Consider the following 23,819-nt stretch of genomic DNA (forward strand, 5'->3'; position numbering starts at 1 on the left):
AGGAGATCCAGGAGTTCTTCCACAGAAATAGGGGGTCTGTTGACTCGGCAGAAATAATATGGGAGGCCTTCAAGGTCACGATCAGGGAAGTTTACATTTCCAAGAGCTTTGGTGTGCTTCGAGATATCCGTGGTACGCTCCAAAAATTGGAGAAGGAACTTAAATCGCTAGAGACACGGATGGCCGGGGGGGAGGTAGGGCAAACACAGCTGCAATTTCGGAACAAACTATCGGAGTACACTGACACTGCAATTCGTGAATCTAAATTTATGGGGAAATACTGGAAGGCCCGGAGATATGGAGAAGGGGAGCGACCGGGGAAGGCATTGGCTGAGGTCATACAGAAACCCCGGTTCTCCAGTTATATATTGAAAATAACGGACCCTAATGGAGTGACGCACAGGGACAAGGAGGGTATATTAGCTACATTTACCGCGCACTACTCCACACTGTATACATCGCAATGCAGGGATCACTTTGAGCTTGACACTTTCTTAGGAGACGTCGCGTTGCGTTGGTTGGAGGATCACCATAGGGCAGTGGTTCCCAAACTTTTTCAACCCGCGGCTCCCTTGACATATGGGTCGTTGGCTGCGGCTCCCCATTATGTTACATTCTTTTGGGCGGGTGCGGTGTATAAGTCCGGCCTTTGGAGTACTTTCATTTTTCTCGCCGAAAATTATTGGGGTGAAGGTATTATAATCACAGATGTTGTCCCCGGTATACTATGTCAGTAAAACTGCGTGACCCACCGTGCAAAGAGATGCCAAAAAAGTCAGAACTGGCTGCAGTTAAATATGACAGAGGTCTTCCAGATCAGAGCAAGGAAACTGATTTTACTTTAAATACTACTAGAATATATTTAAAAGCAGCTTTCCTGCCAATCAGCAGGGTTCAAAACATGCTGTGCTTTTGCATAGGAATGGCATGGAAAAACAGGCTAAAAGTAGAGAAAGGTGTGGTACACATGTTTTGTACATACAGAGCATAATGGGACTAAGAGAGACTAATTCAAAGTTAGAAAAAAAAAGTGGTTTAAGAAAAAGGTGGGAAATGATGTGCAAAAAATGAAGAATGCGAGGGTGGATTGTGAAAGATGATTGGGTGAAGGTGAAGTCAGGATGAGTAGGGCAAGGATTCTCATAGTTCAAGGTCATTATAAAATAGTAGGGATGGGAACAATTACGTTGAATTGGAAATGGGCAGAAGGAAAATGGGAATGAAGGTGCAGTTATGAAAATGAAAGAAGATGATGGTTGTACTAAGGACTTTGAATTCAAGGGAGGTGTAAGGGAGTCGCCAGGGTTGAAAACGGTGCTGGAGATTCTGGCTCAGAGAATGCTGAAGCAGCGTTCAGTATTAATTATGCAGAGCGTTAAACCAAAACGAGCTGTGTGTGCTGATTTTGCTTTAGAGTTTGTTTTTCATTTTAAAGGCAGACTTGTACATCATCCGCTCTTATCAAGGCTGTCAACTTTGTGGGCTAGTGAACTTTCACGTTTTTGCTCAGCACGCATTTATTTATAATCGATGAAATTGTGCAGCTAAGTATTGTTTCCTTCACCCCTTGGTTTCTTTTGTTTTCTTGTTGTTAAAGGTTCATACACAGAATGGGGTGTGTTATACTGGGACTGTAACCTCAAGACTCTGGAAATCAAGGAAATCCACCATAAGATTTTTAAAACGTCCCACGAGGCTCTCTTTGAGTCCCTTACAGTGGGATTAGTCAGTGTGTGTCTGTGTGATGCCACCCTGCAAGTTACTGAGCTAAAACACACTGCGTTTATTTTTAGCTGGAACCCGGTCATTACTTCAATTTCACTATAAAAAAAGTGATAGCGATTTAAAATGGTTTTAGAATGTAGTGGGACTATAGAGCAGTTCACGAGATCAGTGATGAAAGCAGCTCCACTGATGTCTAGCAGGCATGCACTGACTGCCACCTCAACGAGGCGCCAGCTCTTCACTGGGTGTCGATGGCTTGCTCTTTTTCTGCTTCACGGGGGGTGCCAGAGACCCACAGTGTTGTTTCATTAGCAGATGGGTGCAGCCTAACACAGTGTGCTTGCTTCTCAAAGCATATGTTTAAGCAAACCATTACTTTTGAGAAAAGGCACAAAGCGCTTACTATAAACTTGAGTGAAAGTGCCTGCCGTTCAACGGTCCTCTTGAGAAAAGCCCCCGTGCTCTTCTCGCCTCTTACTTTTTCCCTAAAGCTCACAGTATTGTTTCAATAGTTACCAAGTCACTGAAGCCACAGAAGCTCGCCCCGTCACCTCACCTCTCTGAGTGCCAAAAGGTAGAGGAGTCTCGGCGCAGGTCTGAGCTCACCTCTGCACCTCTGCTCTCGTTTTTTACCTGCGCATTCAGAGAGAGTTTATTGGCGCCTCTGTGCCCGCTCTATCTGTTCCCCTCTCAAGCCCCCCAGATAGTACAGTCTGCTGAGCGTCACAGGACAGGCACTTCAATGACATTAAACCAGCATGGTGTCATTTTCAAGTCTCTTGATCCACATGTCATCAGGGTGCCGTCTTCTGCCCCGAATGACTTCTGAATACTGTGTGCCTTTATCTATAAATCTTTTATACACGCTTTAGCCTCATCGTAGCACTATCAATTGCAAAACATGCTTCTGTGCATTTACCAAACACTGTCTTGGTACGCATCTGTTCACGGCGCCCCTGGCTCGCTTTCACGGCGCACCAGGGTGCCACGGCGCACAGATTGGGAATCGCTGGAGTTCCTCTGTGCTCCGTTTGAGCTGGATGAAGTACGCAAAGCAATAATGCAGCAAAAGTCTGGCAGGGCACCGGGATTAAATGGCATCCCTGCTGAATGTTACAAAACCTACATAGATCTCCTAGCCCCTATACTGAAGGAACTACATGAGGAGTCTCTAGAATGTGGCACGCTTCCCCTGTCAATGAGAGAGGCCCTGATAACTTCCCTCCTGAAACCAGGCAAAGCGTCCACCTCCTGTGATTCCTATAGACCGTTGTCACTCCTTAATTGTGACACCAAAATATTGGCAAAGCTCATTGCGAATTGGGTACTTCTCCTGATGGGGAAACTGATGTTACCAGATCAGGCGGGCTTCATTCCGGGACGCGCTACCACGCATAATCTTCGCACGCTGCTCTCGATTGTGCAGAATGTGTCGCCCGAACTCCCCTTGGCTGCTATCTTTTTAGATGCCACTAAGGCATTTGATTCAGTCAAGTGGGACTATCTCTTTGGCATACTGCTCCGCATGGGTTTTCCTCCTCTATTTGTGTCCTGGCTACAGCTGCTGTATCACAGACCCACTGCCAGGGTGCTTATAAATGGACGCCTGTAGTCCTCATTTCCCATCACCAGGGGGACTAGACAGGGTTGCCCATTATTTCCCCCCCCCCTCTTATTTGCCCTTGCCATTAAACCCCTGGCATGCAAACTGCGCCAGCATCACAAGGACGGAGCGCTCCGATGTCCCTTGCGACAAATATTGATTTCACTATATGCAGATGGCTTGACACTATATGTTCGCGATCCCCAACATAACTTTAATCCTTTATTACGTGAGTTCATTGTCTATGGGAAACTTTCCGGTGTCCATATTAATTGGGAAAAATCGCAATTACTCCCCCTGACAGCGGCGGTGGCCAAATTCCCCCTGGACTACCCGCTCGAATGGTGTGATACTGATTTGCGGTATCTGGGGCTTCAAGTCTCGGGGGGACAGAGACGAAATACTCCGCCTCAATTATGGAACTGCTATGGACCGTCTTACAACTAATGTCACGCGGTGGATATCTCTCCCCCTGTCTATGGCAGGGAGAGCTTCTTTGATTAAGATGGTGGTACTCCCTCAATTTTTATACCTTTTCTTGAACCTTCCCTATAACCCGGGACGGTGGTACTTCAAAACGCTTCGATCTGAGCTCATACGATTGTATGTGCGTCTGCGACAGGGCATGCGTGCTATTCTTCCGCACTTCCCACAGGAACCTGCAAACTTTAAGCCACTTCATCAGATGTTACAGACTGCAAGCCCTAGGCATCTGGTGTCCAACTTGTATCGGACGATCCGAGCAGAGCGCGAGAAACCCCACAGAGCTGCCTGTGCACATTGGACTGCAGATCTGGGCAATGAAATAACGGATGAACAATGGCAATACTGTTAACAAACTGCGCACATATCTGCTAGTTGCAGGCTATGTATAATTCACTACAAGTTTCTACAGCGAATATACTGTACCCCTGCCAAGATGTGTCGCTGTGGGTTGCGGGACACAGACCAATGCGATAGATGCGGTGTTCCAGGGGCCGGGTTCCTGCACTTGGCCTGGGAGTGCCCGTGGGTGATAGAATACTGGGAGCAAATATTTGAAGCTCTAACCGACATGACGTCTCTAACGTTGGAATGCGAACCCCTGATTGCGCTCCTAGGATACACTAAACAAATCCCTAAGGCATACCGCCGCTACATCACACTCTCCCTATTGTTAGCAAAACGCAGAGTAGCTTGTAGGTGGGGTAGAGGGCGAGCCCCTAAATATATTCAGCAGTCCCTCTACCACAGAGCAGTCTTAGAAGATAGGGGACGGAAGGAGACCCTAAGCCATGTTGTTTTAGGATGGATGTGGTTACGTTAATGGATCGCCATAGGAGACGCAATTTCAGGTAGATGTCTGCTAGAACTGTTGTCGAACAATTTAGCCTCCTATGAGGTATTGGACTGCATCACAATGCCCGTAGCTTATACTGGCAGGAAACAGAACTGTAAGATGATAGTATCCCTTTGGACGAGACTCAAGACAGTATTGGGCATTTATGGATGAAGTGCACCAACAAGAGCAATGAGTACTTAATGCTTTTTTTTGTATGTCTGTAACCGCTATTCTTCTGTCTACATACATACATGTCCTTTATGTTGAAAATTATAAATAACGTTTTAAAAAAACAATGCTTGAAACGCCAAACTGACGGCTGTACATAAAATATTTTATACGAGTTCATGGTAATCACTGAAAATTCTCGGAGAAAACCATAACTGGAAAACAGTTCTGTTTCAAGGTTAAAATCATTAAATGACAGGGAAACATACACTCCTGCGCAATATATTGATGTTAGCGTCCACTGATTTGAACCTGTTTAACTTGTCCCTTAACTCCTTTTCGGGTGCAATCTCTCCTTTTGGACAAAGTTCATTCAGTTGCAAATACAGTATGGGGAGATGCACACCTATGTACTCCCATTCTCAGTGTGAACATTGTTTTAACGTACTCCCGCATTTAGACCTGCTTGGCGTGCTCGCTTGCTCTGCGATCTGTTCAATTGTGCTGCAATAATAGTGGCAGTCCAGAAAACCTGAAACCGGTCCTAGGATGCTGGTTTCCAGTCCAAGAAGGACCTGGCTTGGCAGTTCGCTCTGGACTATTCCCATGAGGCACAGGGTCAAGACTGATTTGCATATGGCTGGGTCTAAACTGGGGTGGCATGGTGAGCAAAAGAACAATGGATTTAACCCAGATCTCTTGACTGGGGGTGAATTTATGATTTATTCAGCATTCCGTCCATCATTTGTTTGTGTAGCTCAATGTTATTCAACATTGAATAACTCCTGTTTTCTGTTTTATTCTGAGGTGACTGTAGTGTCCTCCCCAGAACAGGTACATGTAACAGACCACGCCAAGCACAGAGCTCTGGTTATCACGTCTTTATTCTTCAGCATGCAACCGTTAACTGAACACAATGCATCACAAATGTTATTAGCCACACCCAACAGGTTATGTAGTTCTTGTATGCCGAGGACCTCTAGATGCCTCATACACACAAACACAGGACACAACATCTCCCCCCCTTGTTAAACAAAAAGTACAAACAAATATATATAGAGAAAAACACATTATACCTCCTCAATGGGTCGAGGTGCTCACACCAGTCTTCCAGGGTAAACAGCGTTTACCACGGATGCCTAACAACACATCCCATAACACGGTCGTTACAACGACCGCGTTGGTTTTTTGCATACCGTACAACAAAAGTACAAACAGACTGGAGTTGGAATAGTAAGTTATACTATTCCAACATCCAGCACTCCCTAACGCAAGCCTTTGTTCCGACTTGCGTTGTAACGGTATGCAAAATAACAACGCAGTTGTTGTAACGCCCGCTTTGTTATGGAATGTGTTGTAAACGCGTGCGAAAAAACATCATATATTCGTCTTCCAGGTCTAGTTGTATAAGAGGGGGAGTGGGGGGTCCTTCATTTGGCATTTCTAGAGAAGAATCTGGATGCTTGACTTGGGCACTTAGGTGGACTTGGCTCACTCATGAGGTCTGGAGCCGACGAGCATCGTGGGAAATGTTTAAAGTGTGATGTGTCTCTGGTTATGGATTTTCAATGTTTTTGGGCAGTTACAAAGGTCGTTTGCTCACCGCAACTCTTAGTGGTTCAGCTTCAAACGCAGTGTCAGTCTTGTTTGTTTGCTTTTGCTTGACAAGTCTGTCTTCTTACTCCTTACTTGAAGACCGTGTCACTAGTACATCTCCACTTATCAGCGTAAGCCTTCATTTTGCATTTGCAAGAGGTTTCAATCACACAAATCACTCCATGGTCTATGTACAGACTGGTGGATCATTGTGGTATCTTCATTCCAAGCGCTCCCCCGAAAATCAAGGTGGCAGGGCTTTCTCCTCTTATGGAATGAGGAGTGGTGGAACGGTAGGCACAGAGGGCTGGGCATAAAGCTAAATTCTATTCTTTCCTGTGCAGCACGCTAAACCACTCTTTTTCAAAGTACTCCTAAATCATTCAACAATGCCATTTGCCTGGGGCCATTGAGGTGTACTTTTCTAACGTTTGATGTTCAAACGATTAGGAAAGTCTTTGAAATCTCTGCTATTGAAGGGTGGACCATAGTCAGATTTGAGAATGGAAGGAACGTCCCATGTTGTGAAAATGTCATCCAGCGTCTTGATTGAAAATGTGAGCACTAATCGACAACTATCATAAGATGTCAATTATGGAGGGGTCCAAAGAAGTCAACCGCAATCCTCTCCCAGGCTTGCTTAGGAAAATCAGACATGCTCGGCTGGTGCTGAATCGTTTTGGGAGACAGACAGTTGCACAGATGACCAGCTTTCAGCTCGCTCTCAACTCCTTCATCAAGATACTGGAAAAATACTCAATCGCTCAGGGCCGTTTTAGTTTCAGCAATGCCACAATGTCCTTCGTGTGCCAGTTCATTAACTTGTCGCATCCTTTCGGGGATAACTATTCTTGCCTCTCTTAGTATGACACCATTATGTGTAACAAAGTTATTTTCGAACTGAACATCATCTGTAAGAGGTTGAGTATGTTTCCTCCAATATTTCGTTGCAAAGAGTTCTTTAAGCTTAAGTCTTTGTCAGTATTAGTAGCTGCCAGAATCTGTTCATTAGAAAGAGCTGCATGTGCACTTGACTTTACTATGAAATAAATGTAGGCATCAGCCGCTTTGGACGTTGTACTATGACGCTGTAGTGGCACTCGTGAAAAGTAGTCTGCGAGGTTTTGATCCTTCCACGGTTTGTGCCTGATAGTATAATCGTACTCCTGCAGACGCAACCCCCCTTTCAATGCAAAGAGGCATCGTGGCTCTCGGATTTCCAAAAATGGTGAGCAACGCCTGATGATCCGTGATAAGGGTGAAATGCTTTCCATACAGAAACGTCTGGAAATATTCACACACCCATATAACAGCTAAGCTTTCTTGCTTAGGTTGAGAATAAGCATGTTCGGTCCGAGGTAGACTTTGGCTTTCATAGGCCACAATGTGTCTCTGAGCATTGGGCTGTCCATTGTGTTGAGAAAGGTGCCCGCCCAACCTCACCGGCTTGCATCTACCACAATCTCTGTATACAATATTGGATCAAAGTAAACCATTTCAGTTGCATTTTCAGGTGCATGTTTTATTTTCCTGAAACTTTGGTCATATTCATATGACCATTCAAACGGAACATCTTGCTATGTTGGTTCTCTAAGAGAGGCACTGAGAGTAGCAAAATCATGAATGTACCTGGCCATGCCTAAGAAGGATCGCAGCATGGTCAGATCTTCTGGAGGGCAATTAGACGTCAATGCTTCTACCTTTTCGGGGTCAGGAGCCAATCCCTTTTCAGAGAAAATATGCCCACTTCTGTGTGTGCTTTATAATGTTCCTTTCGTGTAGGCCCAAACACCAATATGTCATCACTGTAGGCTGAATTATTCAGTGAATTACATCTTTAAAGATTTCTGCAGCTGAAGAGACACAGAAACAGAGTCTTATATCTGAACAAACCAACATGAGTTGAAAAATAGTTATGTACCTACAGTTTTCTTCTAGTTCAAGTTGATGGTAGCCTTTGTTCAATTCAAGGCGGCAGAAAAAGTTGGCGCAATTCAGCAGCTTGATCCTGTCCGCAATATGTGGACCTGGATGTCTTTCTTTTTGTTATTGCTTTGTTGGCTTGTTGCATATCAACACAAATGTGCACTGAACCACCACAATGGGTGAAACCAACGGCTCAGACCAGTAGAGCGCTCGATGATGGCATGCTTCACAGTGTTTCTAGGTCTTTCTCAACAGCTTCCTGTAAGTGAAAAGCAATTAAACGGTGTCGCTGTGCAACAGGGGAATGGCCTCATTAATGTGAAGCTGCACATTCATTTTCTAAAGCTTCCCAAGTCAATGAAATAATGTCAGGAATCGATTCACTATTTCGGAATGTGCATTGAAGTTGTATTTAATAGAGATCAGTCCCATGTCAGCAACAGTATCAAAACGTAATACGCATGCCCTCGACAACGTACCTTGGAGGACATGAATTGGCGCTGGCACAGTCGTTTTCTTGTGCCGCATGGTCTCTTCAGAGGATGCTTGACTCTGCAAGGGCATAGAAGATGCCCAGGTGTACACCTTTGTTTTTGACAGTGTGAAACATGGTATCTGAGATAGTTCTTTGTACTTTTCTGCCGGTATGATGTTTATCGACGCCCCAGTGTCTATAATAAAAGTTTGAGGGCAACCATTCACCTGGAGTGTAATTTTAGGACATTGTCCAAAAAAACGTTATTGCTCTGTGTGATGATTCTTTTTAGATTCATGTTTCTTTGCAAGCTGCCAATTTTACATGCACACGTCCGTCTGTGACTGACATCACCATCGCACATCCATCTTCCTCATTGTCACTTAGACTTCACTTTTCCTCATTATTATTAATCTCTAGTGTCTTTTACCTTGATAAGTCACAGCATGCACCTGCATAAGACGCTATCACACTGCAGTCCTCTGTCTATCCTTAAGTTCTAAGACTTTATGGGTCTCCATTTGGCCCATCTGTTACTATATGAGGCCGGTTTCTTTAATTGAATTCTTGTTTCGCTGTTTTGAAGAAGTTTTTGTTGTCTTCAGTGTATTAAGCCTGGGATATGACAATTTCCCAGGAATAGCTTTGAGAAAGTGCAAAGAGTGGACGAGAAGTGTCAGCTGAATCATCTGTCCTGGAACAACCATTATGTGTTATCTTATGTATCAGGAGAAATAAATACATCACTCTGCTGAATCATCTGTATCATCATTCACCGGACATTAGTATTTTGCTTTTGGCTGAATCATTTACATTGGAAGAAATACTTTTGGTTATCGCATTTACCAACAGGAAGTAAACACATCAATTAATTATGACACATGAAGTCTGAACTTTGTGATTGTGTAAGGAACTGTCCATGTTGTCAATCTCTTAGACTACTGATTACATTAGTTCAGGATAGGGTGCTCAACTCACAAGATCCCTGCAAATTTATATGCATTTTGTGTGCTCTGCTGCTAATCTTGTTTCCTTGGGTTCACGTATCCCCCATCTTGTCGCTTGTTGTAACATCCTCCCCCGCCCAGGAGCATGTTACAGACCATGCCACACATGGAGCTCTGGTTTGCAAATCTTTATTTTTCAGCATGCATCCATTAACTGAACGCAATGCATTACAAACTTTATTAACCACACCCACCAGATTAGATAATAATTATAAGGAGTCTGCCCAGGACCTCTAGAGGCCTCATACACACAAACACAGGACACAACAGTGACAATTAAAATGAGAACCTTGAACAGCCTTGTTGGTGTCCCAACACCCGACCCAATAGGGACAAAAATCAGAATATGCATTTTGAAGTTGTATATTAACAAGTCATTTCTTTTGGAGTTTATTTTCTGAAGTACTTCCAGGCTACCTTAATGGATAGGAAAGGAGTCTCTAACTTTTTCTATAATGAGAGCTGAGACTAATCAGTAAATTTGATCCTGAAGCGTTAGAAAATATTACCATGCTTCAGTAGTGACATCAGATAGTTAAGATGCCGACCACCCCATAAAGAATAAAAAAAATTACAAACCCAGTGCATCAGGCAGTTACCAACCGCTTCAGAATAATATTATCCAAGTGAAATGCCTCAGTAAGAGAGGTGAAACAACAGTTGCTGCATGTGTCCTGTGTCACCTACAAAGTTATATCACCATAATCCTTTCCAAATCAACATGAGTTATCATTAAAACTGCAGATTCCAGTATTTTTGTCACCGAACTTCAGCTTATTGGTTTATGTAAATACAGATTTTTCTATCAGATGCAGCCTTTTTACTTTAGATGAACAAACAGAAGCTTGTAATTTTCTTAACACATGCCAATTTCCCTTTTTAGTAAATATGTGTAGTTCACAATCACCCATTCAAAAGGTGATGGGAGGAATGCTTGCAATCTGTCTAAACGCTGGCAATCACTTGTGGTAGCATGCCAACTGATCATTCTTTTGCTCGCCATGCCACCTCAGTTTGGACCCATCCATATGCAATATGCCTTGACCACCCTCCTCATGACAACGGTTCAACCCGAAGTGCCAGTCCAGGTCCTCACTGAACCAGAACACAAGCAACTTAGGACCCATTTTGCTCTGATAAGGACTTATCAGCAAGGCATATCTTGTTTCAAATGGCACAGTGAACCCTAAACCCATGTCTGGACATACTCTAGCCACTTAGGACAGTACATCAAACACACAAGTTGATGAGAGGACTGCTACCCAAGCGATTGTCAGTGGTTATACTTATTGTAAGCATCCTTCCCATGTGGGTCCCTTGCTCATTATGCCACTGGAACTAAGCTACACCCAACTGAAGAGCCTCAATCTGCGAAAGTGGTCTTGGGTTGCTTATGTTCCGGTTCAGAGAGGACCTGACTAGGCAGTGTGGGTTGGACTGTTCCTATTGGACCAGGGTCAAGGCCAGGGGTGGCTCTTCCACAATGGCGGAGGTGCGTTGCCCCACTGACTCGAAGCCAGCAGGTGAAAAATAAAACTATATAATATACTTGTATTTTTCATTTGCCGGCTCTGAGCCAGAGTGTGCAGGAAGGGGTGGGGGTTGCGGCCATGGGAAGGAGGAGAAGGACTGGGTTGTGCACTTATAAGTGCGCATGTATGTTTGGCCAGCTGACTCAGGCTGTCCAAACACACATGCACACCTAGGTTTCTCCAACTGGGCTGTATTGACCAGTTGGGTTGGAGAAACAGCACAGATTCCCTATCCTGAGCGGAGCGTCAAACCAGCTCGCTCTGGCCAATCCCCGTGCTGCTCTCGTAGCCTGAGAGCAGGGCTGGGATTGCACAGGGAGTCTCTGCTTCTGTCCCAGTGTCTGTTGGGACCGAGAAGCAAGAGAACACCGATGGACAATGCGGCCGGTAGCTTCAGACAAGTCTTTTTTTTAAAAAATTATTAACCCCCCACTGCGCTCCTCCACCTGCGCTACCTCACGCCCCCTCCACCCACCCCACCATCTCTTCATTGTGTTGACCTCCTCTGGTCAAGGCTGATGTGCATATGGCTGGGTATAATCTGAGGTGGCATGGTTGGCTTAAGAACAGTGGATTGTAATGCTAGCCCTAGCGATTGCCAGTGGTTAGACTTCTGCGTGTTTCATGGCCCACAATCGCTGCCTCACATAGGCAAACTTTTCTCACATGCCGATGTATTATGATTAAATGCCAAGGATGGCCATCATAATATTAAGGATACCCTCAGTAGCCCAAGAATGACCACCATAATGGAAGGACTGACCCCGTAATACCAAGGATACACCCAGTATGTCACGGCTGGCTATCATTGTCTAGGCAGCTACTTTTATGCCAGGAGAGGGCACCCTTAGGTGAATTATGCTGTATGTCCGGTAAGGGGACCAGTGTGTGAGCCTAAGGGCATGATTAGGTCAAGGAAGCCGAACATGTTAAGGAGGATTTCTAAAATGCCATGACCATTATGTCATAAATGGCTACCACTGAGCCAGAGGTTACCGCTATATGCAATATGGTGTCAAATGCAGTTGATTTCTCTAGATGTCAAGGATGTCTTTCAAAGAAAGATATCGCAAGAAAGGGAGACTACACCAGGCGCTCACATGCACACACAAACACAAGGAGATGATGGACGGAGCGCTGAAACTCTTCAGACACACGCCCCCAGTCACAGATGTGGGTTGAATCCATCGTTCTTTAGCTCACTTTGCCACCCGAGTTCAGACCAGCCATATGCAAATCAGTCTTGACCCTGTTCCTTTTGGGAACACTCCAGCCCGAATTGCCAAGCCAGGTCTTCCCTGGCCCGGAAACAAGCATCCTGGGACCGGTTTCGGGGTAACATCCCTCATAAGCCAGGACACTGGATTCAACCCAGATTTGTGACTGGGGCAGAGTGTCTGAAAAATGACAGCGCTCCGTCCATCATCTCTGTGTTGACTCGCATGCACATAACCAGAGACATAAGCTCATTGGTACACATGAATGTGCATGATCACACATGCTTGCAGAGCTGTGCAGTTCCGTCACTCCATAGCAAATGAGGTAATTGTCTTTGATTCCAGTTAGTACCTTTCCCTACTCTATTAGTAGGCTTCCACGCTGGTTCACACACACTTACTGTAATTCCACAAATCCCACACTTAATCCACTCAGCTCTAGTATTGTTCCTGCCTTTTGTCATTAACAGGATGTGGCGCTGCTCAGCTCTAAACCTGGAACTAGGCTGAACTCCATGTCTGTGAGCTATTTATTGGCATTTAGGGGACGGTACCAGTAGCTCTTGGGCTACATGTTGGAGACTTCATTGGTAGTAAATACAACTGCCTGCCATCTTAGAATAGTGGAATGCCACTCATCAGGAAGAAAGGATTCATAGTTTTGAAGTTTGTATTTCTCCAAAATAGTACCTACAAAGGGTAAAGGGCGTCCATAAACTGCTTTTTGTTCTGATTATTTAAGACATCTGCCTGTTGAATACTTGCTAAAAGCAATATCACACACACACAGTGTGATTGTGTTCTAATTTATATCTTGCATCCGTCAGTGTACTTTGAAAGTTGTAAAGGTCTCTTGGAAAAAGGCACCTTAATAGGTAAAATGTGGCAAGGTGGCTTCAGATGCTATTTTGAGTGTGAGAATGACGACCGTCGTTGTCGAAAAATTCTTGCAGTCTGAGAATATTTAAAAAAAACAGGATATGGTTGTATAGGAGTTACAACTGTTGCCCTGCCTTCCTTGCTGCTCCTTGGGACAGTAATGCAAAAACAACAATTGATGGGCAGAATGTAGAACAATGTCATACATTCACCCCAGTACAGAGATCTGGGCTTAAATCCATACTACTTTTGCTCACCATGCCATTCCAGTTTGAACCCAGCCATATGCAAATCAGTCTTGACCCTGTGCCTCATGGGAACAGTCCAGCCCGAACTGCCAGGCTAGGTCCTCCCTGGACTGGAAACAAGCATCCTAGGACCCGTTTCTGGCTTTCAGCCCTCATCAGCCAGGATAGCTTGACTTCAGTGGCATGGAAAGCACGGGACCCATGTCTGGGCATACTCGTCCCACTCGGGGTAACAAATGCAAAAAGAACAATTGATGGACAGAATGCAGAACAATGTCATACATTCACCCCAGTACAGAGATCTGGGCCTTGGGACAGTAATGTCACCTTCTCAGTGTCCAGCCATGCCTCCTGCTCAGGGTGCCCAACTGCCAGCATCTGGTATACTGTTTTTTTTATTTTTGTCCCCAGACTCATCGTAATCTAGCTTGGGGGAGTAAAGCTATGCCTCTCCCTTGACATGATATGGATATTTTATCTGGAGATGCATGCTAAGCACACTCTCCTTATTGGCAGTTGAAGTCCGTACCTATTATGGGCTCTACCATGTACAATAGTAGTGTAATTGTATCACCTTTTAATGATTCTATAGTTGTAACCAGATTGTTTCATCTTTGTCACAGGAGTGATGGGCTACTGTCCCAATGGTGTGAGGTTCTTGTGCTACAAGCTAACCCAAATCCTTGAGCGAACATCCTACCACTTGTGCCTTGATGTATGTGCATAGTCTGTGTGATACAAGCATAGAATGTGTCAGAGTAAACCAGAGTGTAGGAGGCCTGTGACTACCATTGTGGAAGTTATATCACCAGGAGGACAAAGTTCCTACGGGCAGGTGCAAAAAGTCACCCTGGCCCTACAAAAGAAAAAGAGACCCACTCAGGTAAATGGAAGACCACTCTAAGTCCTCTGTTGCCCTCACACACCCAAAGGGTGTCATGCTTCATCATCGGGCGGTTGCTCCTCGTAGGGCCGGCGCTGCAATTCCCTACAGGCCCCCGAAGGGTCACTTTCACGGAGATCTTTTAAGAACTGCTGGATGGTGCATGTGGGTGCGTGGGGAGTGGGTTCTATGTAGAGGGTAAAAAGTAACAAAGGTTTGTGCAAAATTGGTGAAAAGCATGGAGGGTCATCATGCAGCTGATTATGTAGATGTACCCTGAGCAGATTTAGACTGCTCAAAAATTTGTAACCCTGAAGGCACTTTATGCCCAGGGATCATTGATCATAGGTCAACATGTTTCGCGCCTCTTTCGCCCAAAAGGGTCGGTGGCGCTTCGTCAGGACCAGATTCTTAAGACCGAGTGCACGTGAAAATTAGGTGAAACAGTTTAAAATACCCTCGTTAACGGTCTGGGCAATGGCCTGTACACCCTCAGTATGGTGACAGTTGCTCCAGTTCAATATCTAGGAAAAAGGAAGAGAAGAAACAGATCACAGGGATGTGTATCAGTAAAACTTAATACAACATAAGTGTGCCACAGTCGTGTGCACATCAACCCCAAGCCAAAACAGGGACACACATCAAACATATATATATGAGGGAACCACAACCATGTATGGCATCTTACAAAATCTCCCATCCAACAATAGTCGCATCATGGAGTGTCCAAAATGTGGTCGGATTAACCATATGTTGGGCCCAGTTAACTTAATCTCGCCAACTCCATCCAAACCCTTACATACATGGGAAAGCCTCACCCCCAATCACAGTAGAAAGGCTCTAACGGCAGGGTAATGGGTTGGCACAGGATCCTACCTGACTGGCCAGAAGTACGTGCTCCAGCAGCTTAGCACCAAAACCTCCTGCATATTATCTGGAAGTAGGCATGGGCAGACACACCGGTATATCGACCCTGTCCCTGCGTTTGCCAGTAATCAACTGCCAGCGGCAGCACACGCCACTTAAATAGGTCACGAGAACTCGTGTCAGGGTAATTTCCTGTTCCGGGACCTAGGCTCACTACAAAATAGGCTGCGCATGCGTGAGGCATTCATGGTAGTGCGCGTGCGTGTACCAGGAAAACTAATCCCCTCTGCTCCGATCCGGGCATACCATTGATATGTAAATTCACGTCACTCATTCGCAATACCAAAATAGAGCGGAAGTACCAGGCCTTCTCATGTGCTCGAGATGGAGGCAAGGTTATTTTCCAGTATAGTGGAAGCGTGTTACTGATGTTCCTGAGACTGAAGGGAGTGGATCTAGACACTGAAGTGGAGAAAAGAGGAGACAGGCCTCCTCTTAGTAGTTCAATGTCCTATTGGTATAGATTAGTCTTCATGCATACTACCATTTGTAGATGGTGGGTGTGATGGGAGGGACTGCAGTCTCTGTTCAGAGTGTGAAGAGTTCTTTAGATGAGGCCGGCATTTTGTCTTGCTTTCTGATCACTGTTGATTTGGTTGTTGAAAGCCAGGTGCAGAAAGCTCTCGTCTTTGTGTATCTTTTGTGGGTGCTCCAGCGTGGAGATGACCCTGTCTGAAGAGCATCACTCTACACAAATGATGAGTTAGAAAGTTAGCCTGAGAAGGAAATGTGAAAGGAAACCTGATGTAAACAGGTTCTGAGACTGCACACCAAGAATACACTTCTCCTGTTTCCTGTACTTTATAAATGTGGATCCCATTACGCAATGTGTTCCAGTTTCAAGTTATCTCTGACGAAGTAGAGGGTTCTTCATCAAAGTCCTCCCAGAGAACTTCTGTGCCACTAGATCTGGTGTCTGACTGGCAGCCAGCTAGCTACCCAGAAGTGAGGAGACATCACCTGGAATCTGATCTAAAGAGCTATCTCCGTGGCTTGAGTACTTGGAAGTACCCTGCCTGAGAGAAGCGGGAAGGAGAAAGCCAATCATGCAGGAGCTAGACTACCAGTACGGACAAGAGTAGTTGAACCCGGAGCTGATAGTCAATCCACCATTAACTCCCCAGAGCTTGACTGATGTGCTTCTGACTTGTTGGCAATCTCCCTCACTGAAGCAGAACAACAGCACTTGCCAAACTGTGCCCGAGCAGATCGCTGTAAGAGGGGGGAGCCTCACACCTGTACCTGAGCCCCACACCAGATTTGCCGTACTGATAGAGAAGGGAGAGACCGAGGGGGAACTTTGAGGGTACCCGTGCCTGTGGCACACTGGCCCTGTGGTAAAGACTCAGAGTACCTGCATATTGTAATGTGTAGTATGACGTTTTAGAGTAAATTAAAGTGCTTTTCTTTTACAAAGAGAAGCACTGGGCTGGACGATCACGTCTTGTTGATACGCCTACTCTAACCTCCCTGCGAGGCCTGCGACTGCCTGTCATCACTGCTACTGAGAACCAAGTGTGGAAGGGGTTGTACTTGGCCCGGTTTGCAGAGCCATTTTATGACGGACCACCGAGATGTCGATGGCAAACCATTCCAGCCTCCACACCTGAGGCTAGTAGCCCCTGCCTGCCCTGTGACATTTGCTGAACATCTCGAACATTGACTGCCGATAATCCCTACTGTGATATTTTCAAGTCTGCTTACACCAATTAAACGAACCTGAAATTGTTCTCGAGCAGACGTTGAGAAGAAATGACTTGAAATGCTTGTTTTCATAGACATTGTCAAAATAGAAGAAACAAGTTGAGGAGGCGAAATACCGCGCGAACAATGGTGCAAGGTCATCACAGTAACGTTTGTCTTGTCACTTTTCAGGAAGCCAATGTCAGCACACTCACAGAAGGAGCACGCAAATTCCCAACTGTACAAACACGGAAGAAATTCAAAGTAGAAATACTTAAAAAAGTTCCTGTTTGTACAGCGTGGGCTCCAATTAGTTCGCTCCTGCCTCTTACTTGCCCTGCTCCTGAAATTGAGGAAACGTAAATGGGCTTTGGCTTTGACAGATGCTGACCCCTGCTTTATAATCCCACTGCATATGGTTTCCTCAGCATCCTGTCTGATGGGTTCAGCTCTCACGTGCCAACTTTCAGATATATATAACCCGCCGCCCTCCAGATTGATTTAAGGTTTCCTCATATACAAATGCTCTATTAAGAGCAGAGGTTTCTGCCTTCCACTTGATTGACACTTCGTTTGGGAATGTGCCTTTTACATGTTTAATGTGGCTTTAACAGTTTTTTCTTTTTAAAGAAAGTCCTCGAGGGAGGTCACTATTTCTTGATTAGAATTGTTGTTTTTGAGTGTTATGTAGTCTCTATTCTTTAGTGTCATGACGCATATTTTGTACCATTAAAACACTTCCCATGCCAGTGTGTAATTTCTGTCATTGCACTACACCTCAGATCAGTGTAGATTTTGGCAAGTGACTTCCAGGCCCTCGGTGAACTGGTTATTGAGATTGTGGCACATATTTCTGCAAAGAACAGAGCTCGTGCCTGGAATATTCCTAAACGCCTCCAACCTTATTTTGAGTTCCCTGTGGCCCCTCTGCTAAGGCCAAAGCCCCCTTGCCTCGTGGCCTGCATAAACCAGCAAAGGAGGCAAAAGTCAGAGCCACTGTTACACTTAAAACCCTTTCTGACACTGTGACTCCCTTCATTGAGCCGTATGGTTCCTCTTTCTCCTATGGACTGTCTGCTCAACACCAGATGCCCTGTGTCTAATGGATTTCATGCATAGATCCTCAGCTGACATTGGGATCTCTCAAGTTAACATGAGACAGCCCTCGCAACAGCCTTCAGGCACCAATTTCGCACGTTTCCTGACATCTGTATTATTTGATGTCAAGATTTCGTTCTCATCAAGTGAGCAATATCCCCATTTTGCGGAAAAGTTCCCTGAATGTGTGAGTTTATGGCGGCCAACCCTCCAGGTTTGAGTAAAGGCTTTTTAAGATCACAATGAGTAGGATTTTATTCTTATTTTCCAGATGAGGTTTACCTGTTTCGTGCGTGAACTATCAGTTGGCATATTTTCATGACCTGACAGAGAGCTCCAATGTATTCAATGAAACAGGCCGACTTCATCGACCTTCTATGCTGGGTACTCCCAAATTGCACAGGGGTCAGAAGGGTCTGTGTTCCTATGGTTGATGAGTTGCTACCCTGCATCATCTTATTGTCAACTAAGTGTTAACAACTCATCATGTTATTGCCTGTTTTTTCTGAATTTGTTTTTGTACCAAGAAACGGTGTAGGTATCTCGAATGAATCACAAACGTAGAGCGGTCTAATAAGACTTCAATTTTGCATCACATGTAGCTAACTTCTGGAGTTAATTTCTCGCCTCATTTGTGTCGATGCATTTCTTACTTGAGTTGGATTGTTCATAACTCTTCAATAAAATGAGAATTTAAACACATCATAGGCTACAGCTGTGGGTGCATTAGTCCACTGAGCAATCAGACTCGCATAAACTTAGTTAATATAGCTGTTCTTGCCCAAACAATTATGACTTCTTACAATTCTGTTGTGCCCGACTATGTTGCAAAAGAAGGAAGCCATACATTTCAATCTAAGCCCGTCCAATTATTCTAAGACGTTGTGCAGGATTCTTTGAGTATTTATCATGTCTCGTGTGTATACCCGCAGAGCTGGTGAGTTTCTTATTCCTCAGAGCTATCGTTGCCTTAGTTAAGAAGCAGCTATGCTCATTCTACTCTTCAGATCGGTATGGCTGAGAGCTCATGAAGTTTAACATGTGACTGCATTTAACTACTTTATGGCTGTAAACGCAAATAATGAACAGAAAATATGTCATAGAAACTCAGTCAACAAAAGACCATTATGCAAGGACCATAGATAATCATTTGACTATCAGTGCAAAGTATCATTATTAGTATTTACAAATAATCTGTCATTTTGTCAATGAGTTGTTTGCTAACCTGCCTGTGCATTGTTATTTTGGCTGAGAGTTTGTAAAAGACCGATATTGTAGGATAATCAGGGGGGATTAGTTCTTAAAAAAATACACCAAATCGCCCCACTAAAGTAAACCCGTTTATGAAAATCAGATTAAACTAAATCCTTTACCATTATCGGAGGTGTCGGGGACGTGGTTTAGCCCGTGTGCCGACTATCTTTAGACTCCAGTTGTTCTCTATATACATTAGAGCATATGTAATTTGCTTAGAATGTATTGGTTACGTCACGGTTGTTACCTTCTTTTAACTGCGATAGTCAGTGAAATGGTTGCTTGATTGATACACCTGTACGTTTTTAACTGTTAATAAACTTAAATTAAAAACATATGATAATGGCGACCACAGCTGAAAGAGATCTGCTGGACCACTGCTTCTTTCCTCTTTCATCCAGGCAGTGGTAGTCCCAGGACCCAATAGGTCGAGCATCTATAACCCCCGGCGGTGATGGGCTGTATCCTTGCAGAGCTGCAGCTCAGTGTATCGCAGGTTGTAGGACCGGCCGAGGTTGAGGTTTACCACATCAGGAGTGCAGCACCGGCTCTCTGGGGGCCCCACAAACAAAACGGCGGGGACCCAACCGTGTCAAATGTAAGTGCTGAAGCCCCATCAAACCCCCCCCCCCCCCCCCCCAAGTAATTCCTGGCATTGGGTGTGGCCGAGGTCCCGCACAGTCCTGGGAGGGCCCAGGTTTGTTCCCCTCCAACCCCCAAAATTGATGGGCCCCTGCGCGAGAAGCAGAGGGGCCATATGGACTATTCAGAAGCTTGGGCATGGCGGGGGAGGTTTGAATCTGAGGTGCCACCCTTTGCATGCCAGAAGTGGATGGCTGAACCAGAGTGGTCTGGACCAGTGCTGTGGGCTCTGTGTTCCTGTCGGGAAGGGGCAGTGGCTGTGCCCCCCCCCCCCCCCCCCCCCCTTTGAACTGACACAGCCAACCAGGTGTTCCCACCTGTGACCTGGAAGGCAGCTGGAGTTTGGCACCACACACCCTTGGCCTTCCCCCACAGTGGACAGCTGCTTGTACTGCCTTACCATGTCTGGTGGGTAAGCAGACTGTCTGCTGACTGTTAAGGGTAGGTGAGTGGCTGTCCCCATGTGGTCCTGGAATGCTCCATTCCTGAGAACTGCCTCCAGACCTTGAGCCAGCGATGGGAAACAAACAACCAAACTGCCACCAACCACTATGCCACTCCCAGACGTAAGTACACAGACTGAGAATATGGTTGCTTACACGTCGGGCAGTGCACCCAGGTCACAACCAGTGGCCTCCGCTTCCGGTCCTGGTGGAATTGCCCAAATCCTGGAGGCAGTGAACTCCTCAAGAACCTTAATGGTGGCGAAGATAGATGCATTGGCCGTAGAAGTAGGCCTACTTTCTGAAGATCAAAAAAACTGGGCAAGAGGCTGACCCAGCCAGAGTCATTACTGTGACAGATGCAGCCCCAGATAATAAACCTTCAACAACATGTGTGGGAGCTCTCATATCGACTTTGCATCCTGGAGGACAGGGTGGAGGACAGGGTGGAGGACAAATGGGTCTAGGCGCACCACTGCAACATTTGCTTAGTGGGTCTGCTTAGGGTGTAGCGAGGCAGGACATGGTAACTTATGCAATGAAATGAAAATAGGTACTTCTAAAGCACACGGCTACTCCACAGAGTGTCACTGCACTAAAGGACCACCGAAAGACAGGAAACCAAAGGCCAAACCAAACACAGAGAATTATTGCTGGAAAAGTCAGGTTTTTAGCAGTCTCCTTAAAGTAAGCAGGTCCTGGACGTGCCTGAGGTGAAGAGGCAGAATGGTGCCGTGAGCGGGCAGCCAGCACTTGAAAGGAGCGACCGCCCACACGAGAGCGGGCAAACCTAGGAATGATTATCAGAGACTGCACTGTGGACTAAAGGCTTGTTGCGGCACGTAGTGCTGGACCCATCTCCTGAGATGTACGGCGCCTGTGCCTTGAAAGGCCTGAAAAGCCAAAACCAGAGCTTTAAACTGGATCCTCTTCTGGACCGGTAGCCAGTGCAAGGCCTTCAGGTGGATCGTCATACGTGCTCTGTGTCACACCATGAGAATAGCTCTGGACCCAACATTATGAACCACCTGCAGACGATTCAGTAAGTACTCAGGTAGGCCCAGGTACTAGATGTTAACGTAATCCAGCCTCTATATAATTAAGGCTTGGAGTACCGTCTTCCGATACTAGATTGGTAGTTATCTGGAAGTGTAGTTGGCAGGAACTATGTCACCACATGGCCTGTCCATTTATTTGTCCTTGGAGCAGGCACACCGGGTTTTGAGGAGGATGCTATCCCAGAGGGCCTCAAATTAGGCCTGTGGTGGCTAAACTCCTCAGCTTCCGTGATAGACGTCATCCTGCGAGCGGCCATGCAGGCCTGCCACTTTTGGGTGGATAACAGTAAAGCTCTAATTCTCCCGGATTACATCCTGGTCGTCGAGAAGCAGAGAACCTTGTTCCTCAGGGTAAAATGTAGACTCTGTCATATGGGACTGAAGTATGGCCTGTTGTTCCCAGCCAGGCCCTGGATCACCCACCAGGGTAGGTCCCTCTTCTTCACAGACCAAGCAGAGGCCTGAGACTTGGCGGCGCCCTCTCTTTGGATTGGTCTCCCCCACTTAGTTGCTTCCAATGACGTGTTGTGCACTGCACAACAACTACTCACCGTGCTTGACAACAGTCCATCGCTTAACCTCTTTACACTGTTTGACCCTCCTCCTGTCCACATCAATCTTGGAGACTGTGCTTCCTGTGGCCCAACCTGCTGTGGTTTGTTTCGAATTGTATGAACTGGGTCCTGTATTCAATATATAAATGATCGTGATTGCGGTCTTTCCTGGTATATAAATTCTTCAATAAAGAGCAATTATAAAAACTGTGAAGATCTGGAAATTGTATGAGAATAAGTATGCATTAAAGTTCAGTCAATGCAAAAAAATCCTTTTCAAAATGTATAAATGTATATAGCTGCTCCTTCAGTTACAAAGTCTTTATTGTGATGTTTTGTAATTGTTTTTATGCACCAAAGTGTTTGATTTCAAAAAGGTGTAGAATATGTTTTTCGGATTATTTCAGGTTGAAGCACTCAGTAAGATGAAAACTCTCAATGATCTAATAAAACTGAATGTGGCAAAGTTAAATCGAGCCAAAGGAAAAGAGGTCATGCATTCCTGTATAAAGCAAAGTGGGTACCGAAATGCTCTCTCCAACTTTCAGTCACCATTAAATCCCAGCGTGACACTCTCAGACTTAAAGTAAGTTCCTCGAGGTAACCTTGAAAATTGATTTATTCTACTTGTTTTTTTAATGTAAAATGTTAAATAGTTAGGTGGAAGTTTACATTGATGGTATATTTGAAAAAAAATAGGCCTTATTTAATATCCACCTTTGATGTGGTCCGGGGTTTCTCTGCAGTACAGTGTGACTTAAACAAGGAACTGTGTAAAATGTATTCGATTGGTAGACAAAGTTGTATATCTGGCACTCCTCTCTCACAAGAGATGTTTATAGCTTCCAATTACTCTTCCGAGCCTCCATGCCATGAAGCGACTTACCTCCTCTTAGAACACACCAGTCCTACCAACAGCTTCAGCATTTTCTACCATCAGATTCCCAGTAGGGGTGGGCTGCATATCAAGTCCAGAAACTTCCCCAAGTTTTTTTAAACATTCCAAAGTTTATGATCTTAACTCAAGTTTGCAAAGTATATAACACAAAAAGCGGGTAAAAATAATCGGCAGAGGCTTTCAAAATAAAGGTCCTTTTTGGAAGGGGCTATTCTCAACCTAGCCAGTCACAGAACTTTCACGAAATGTACCGTGCAATTCGCTCAGTGATTAGTGGTCGAAGTATGTGGTTTATTTTAGGTGCTTTACATTATCTTACAGTTTGTATATGATGCAAGATCCACGGGTTTCAGTGTATATACTGGGTTCTTGTTTATAATTATGAATATTTGTCCTACTGTGTCAAGCTTTGTTAGTGGTCCTGTATTTCTGCTTTGCTTTTCTGCGTGGCTCCTGACTATTACTAACTGCCTAGGTGTGTAGTAAGCTCACTGATATTGCCCAGTAATGTGTCAAGTGAGTTGTGTCCCCGTGCCTCGGCCCAGAGATGCACTATACAGACACAAGCAGGTACGATGCAAGACTACTTTATTCCTAAGCTGGATACCCTCGTGCATGTCACCCGCCTTCTGTATCCCATGGCAAAGTGTCCCATTTATCTCTTGCTCCTCCCTAGACCAGA

General features: G+C 45.2%; 1 protein-coding gene across 4 annotated transcripts in view; it reads left to right on the forward strand.

Moving 5' to 3' along the window:
* Positions 1-23,819, forward strand: part of PIK3CB (phosphatidylinositol-4,5-bisphosphate 3-kinase catalytic subunit beta) — a 965,971-nt gene that overhangs the window by 775,886 nt on the left and 166,266 nt on the right. For all 4 annotated transcript variants that reach the window (XM_085634521.1, XM_085634524.1, XM_085634523.1 and 1 more), the window contains one exon: positions 22,647-22,825. In XM_085634521.1, the coding sequence (XP_085490647.1) occupies positions 22,647-22,825 (179 nt within the window). The remainder of the gene's footprint in view (positions 1-22,646; positions 22,826-23,819) is intronic.

This window comes from Triturus cristatus, chromosome 11 (genome assembly GCF_964204655.1).
Source record: "Triturus cristatus chromosome 11, aTriCri1.1, whole genome shotgun sequence".
Taxonomy (NCBI): domain Eukaryota; kingdom Metazoa; phylum Chordata; class Amphibia; order Caudata; family Salamandridae; genus Triturus; species Triturus cristatus.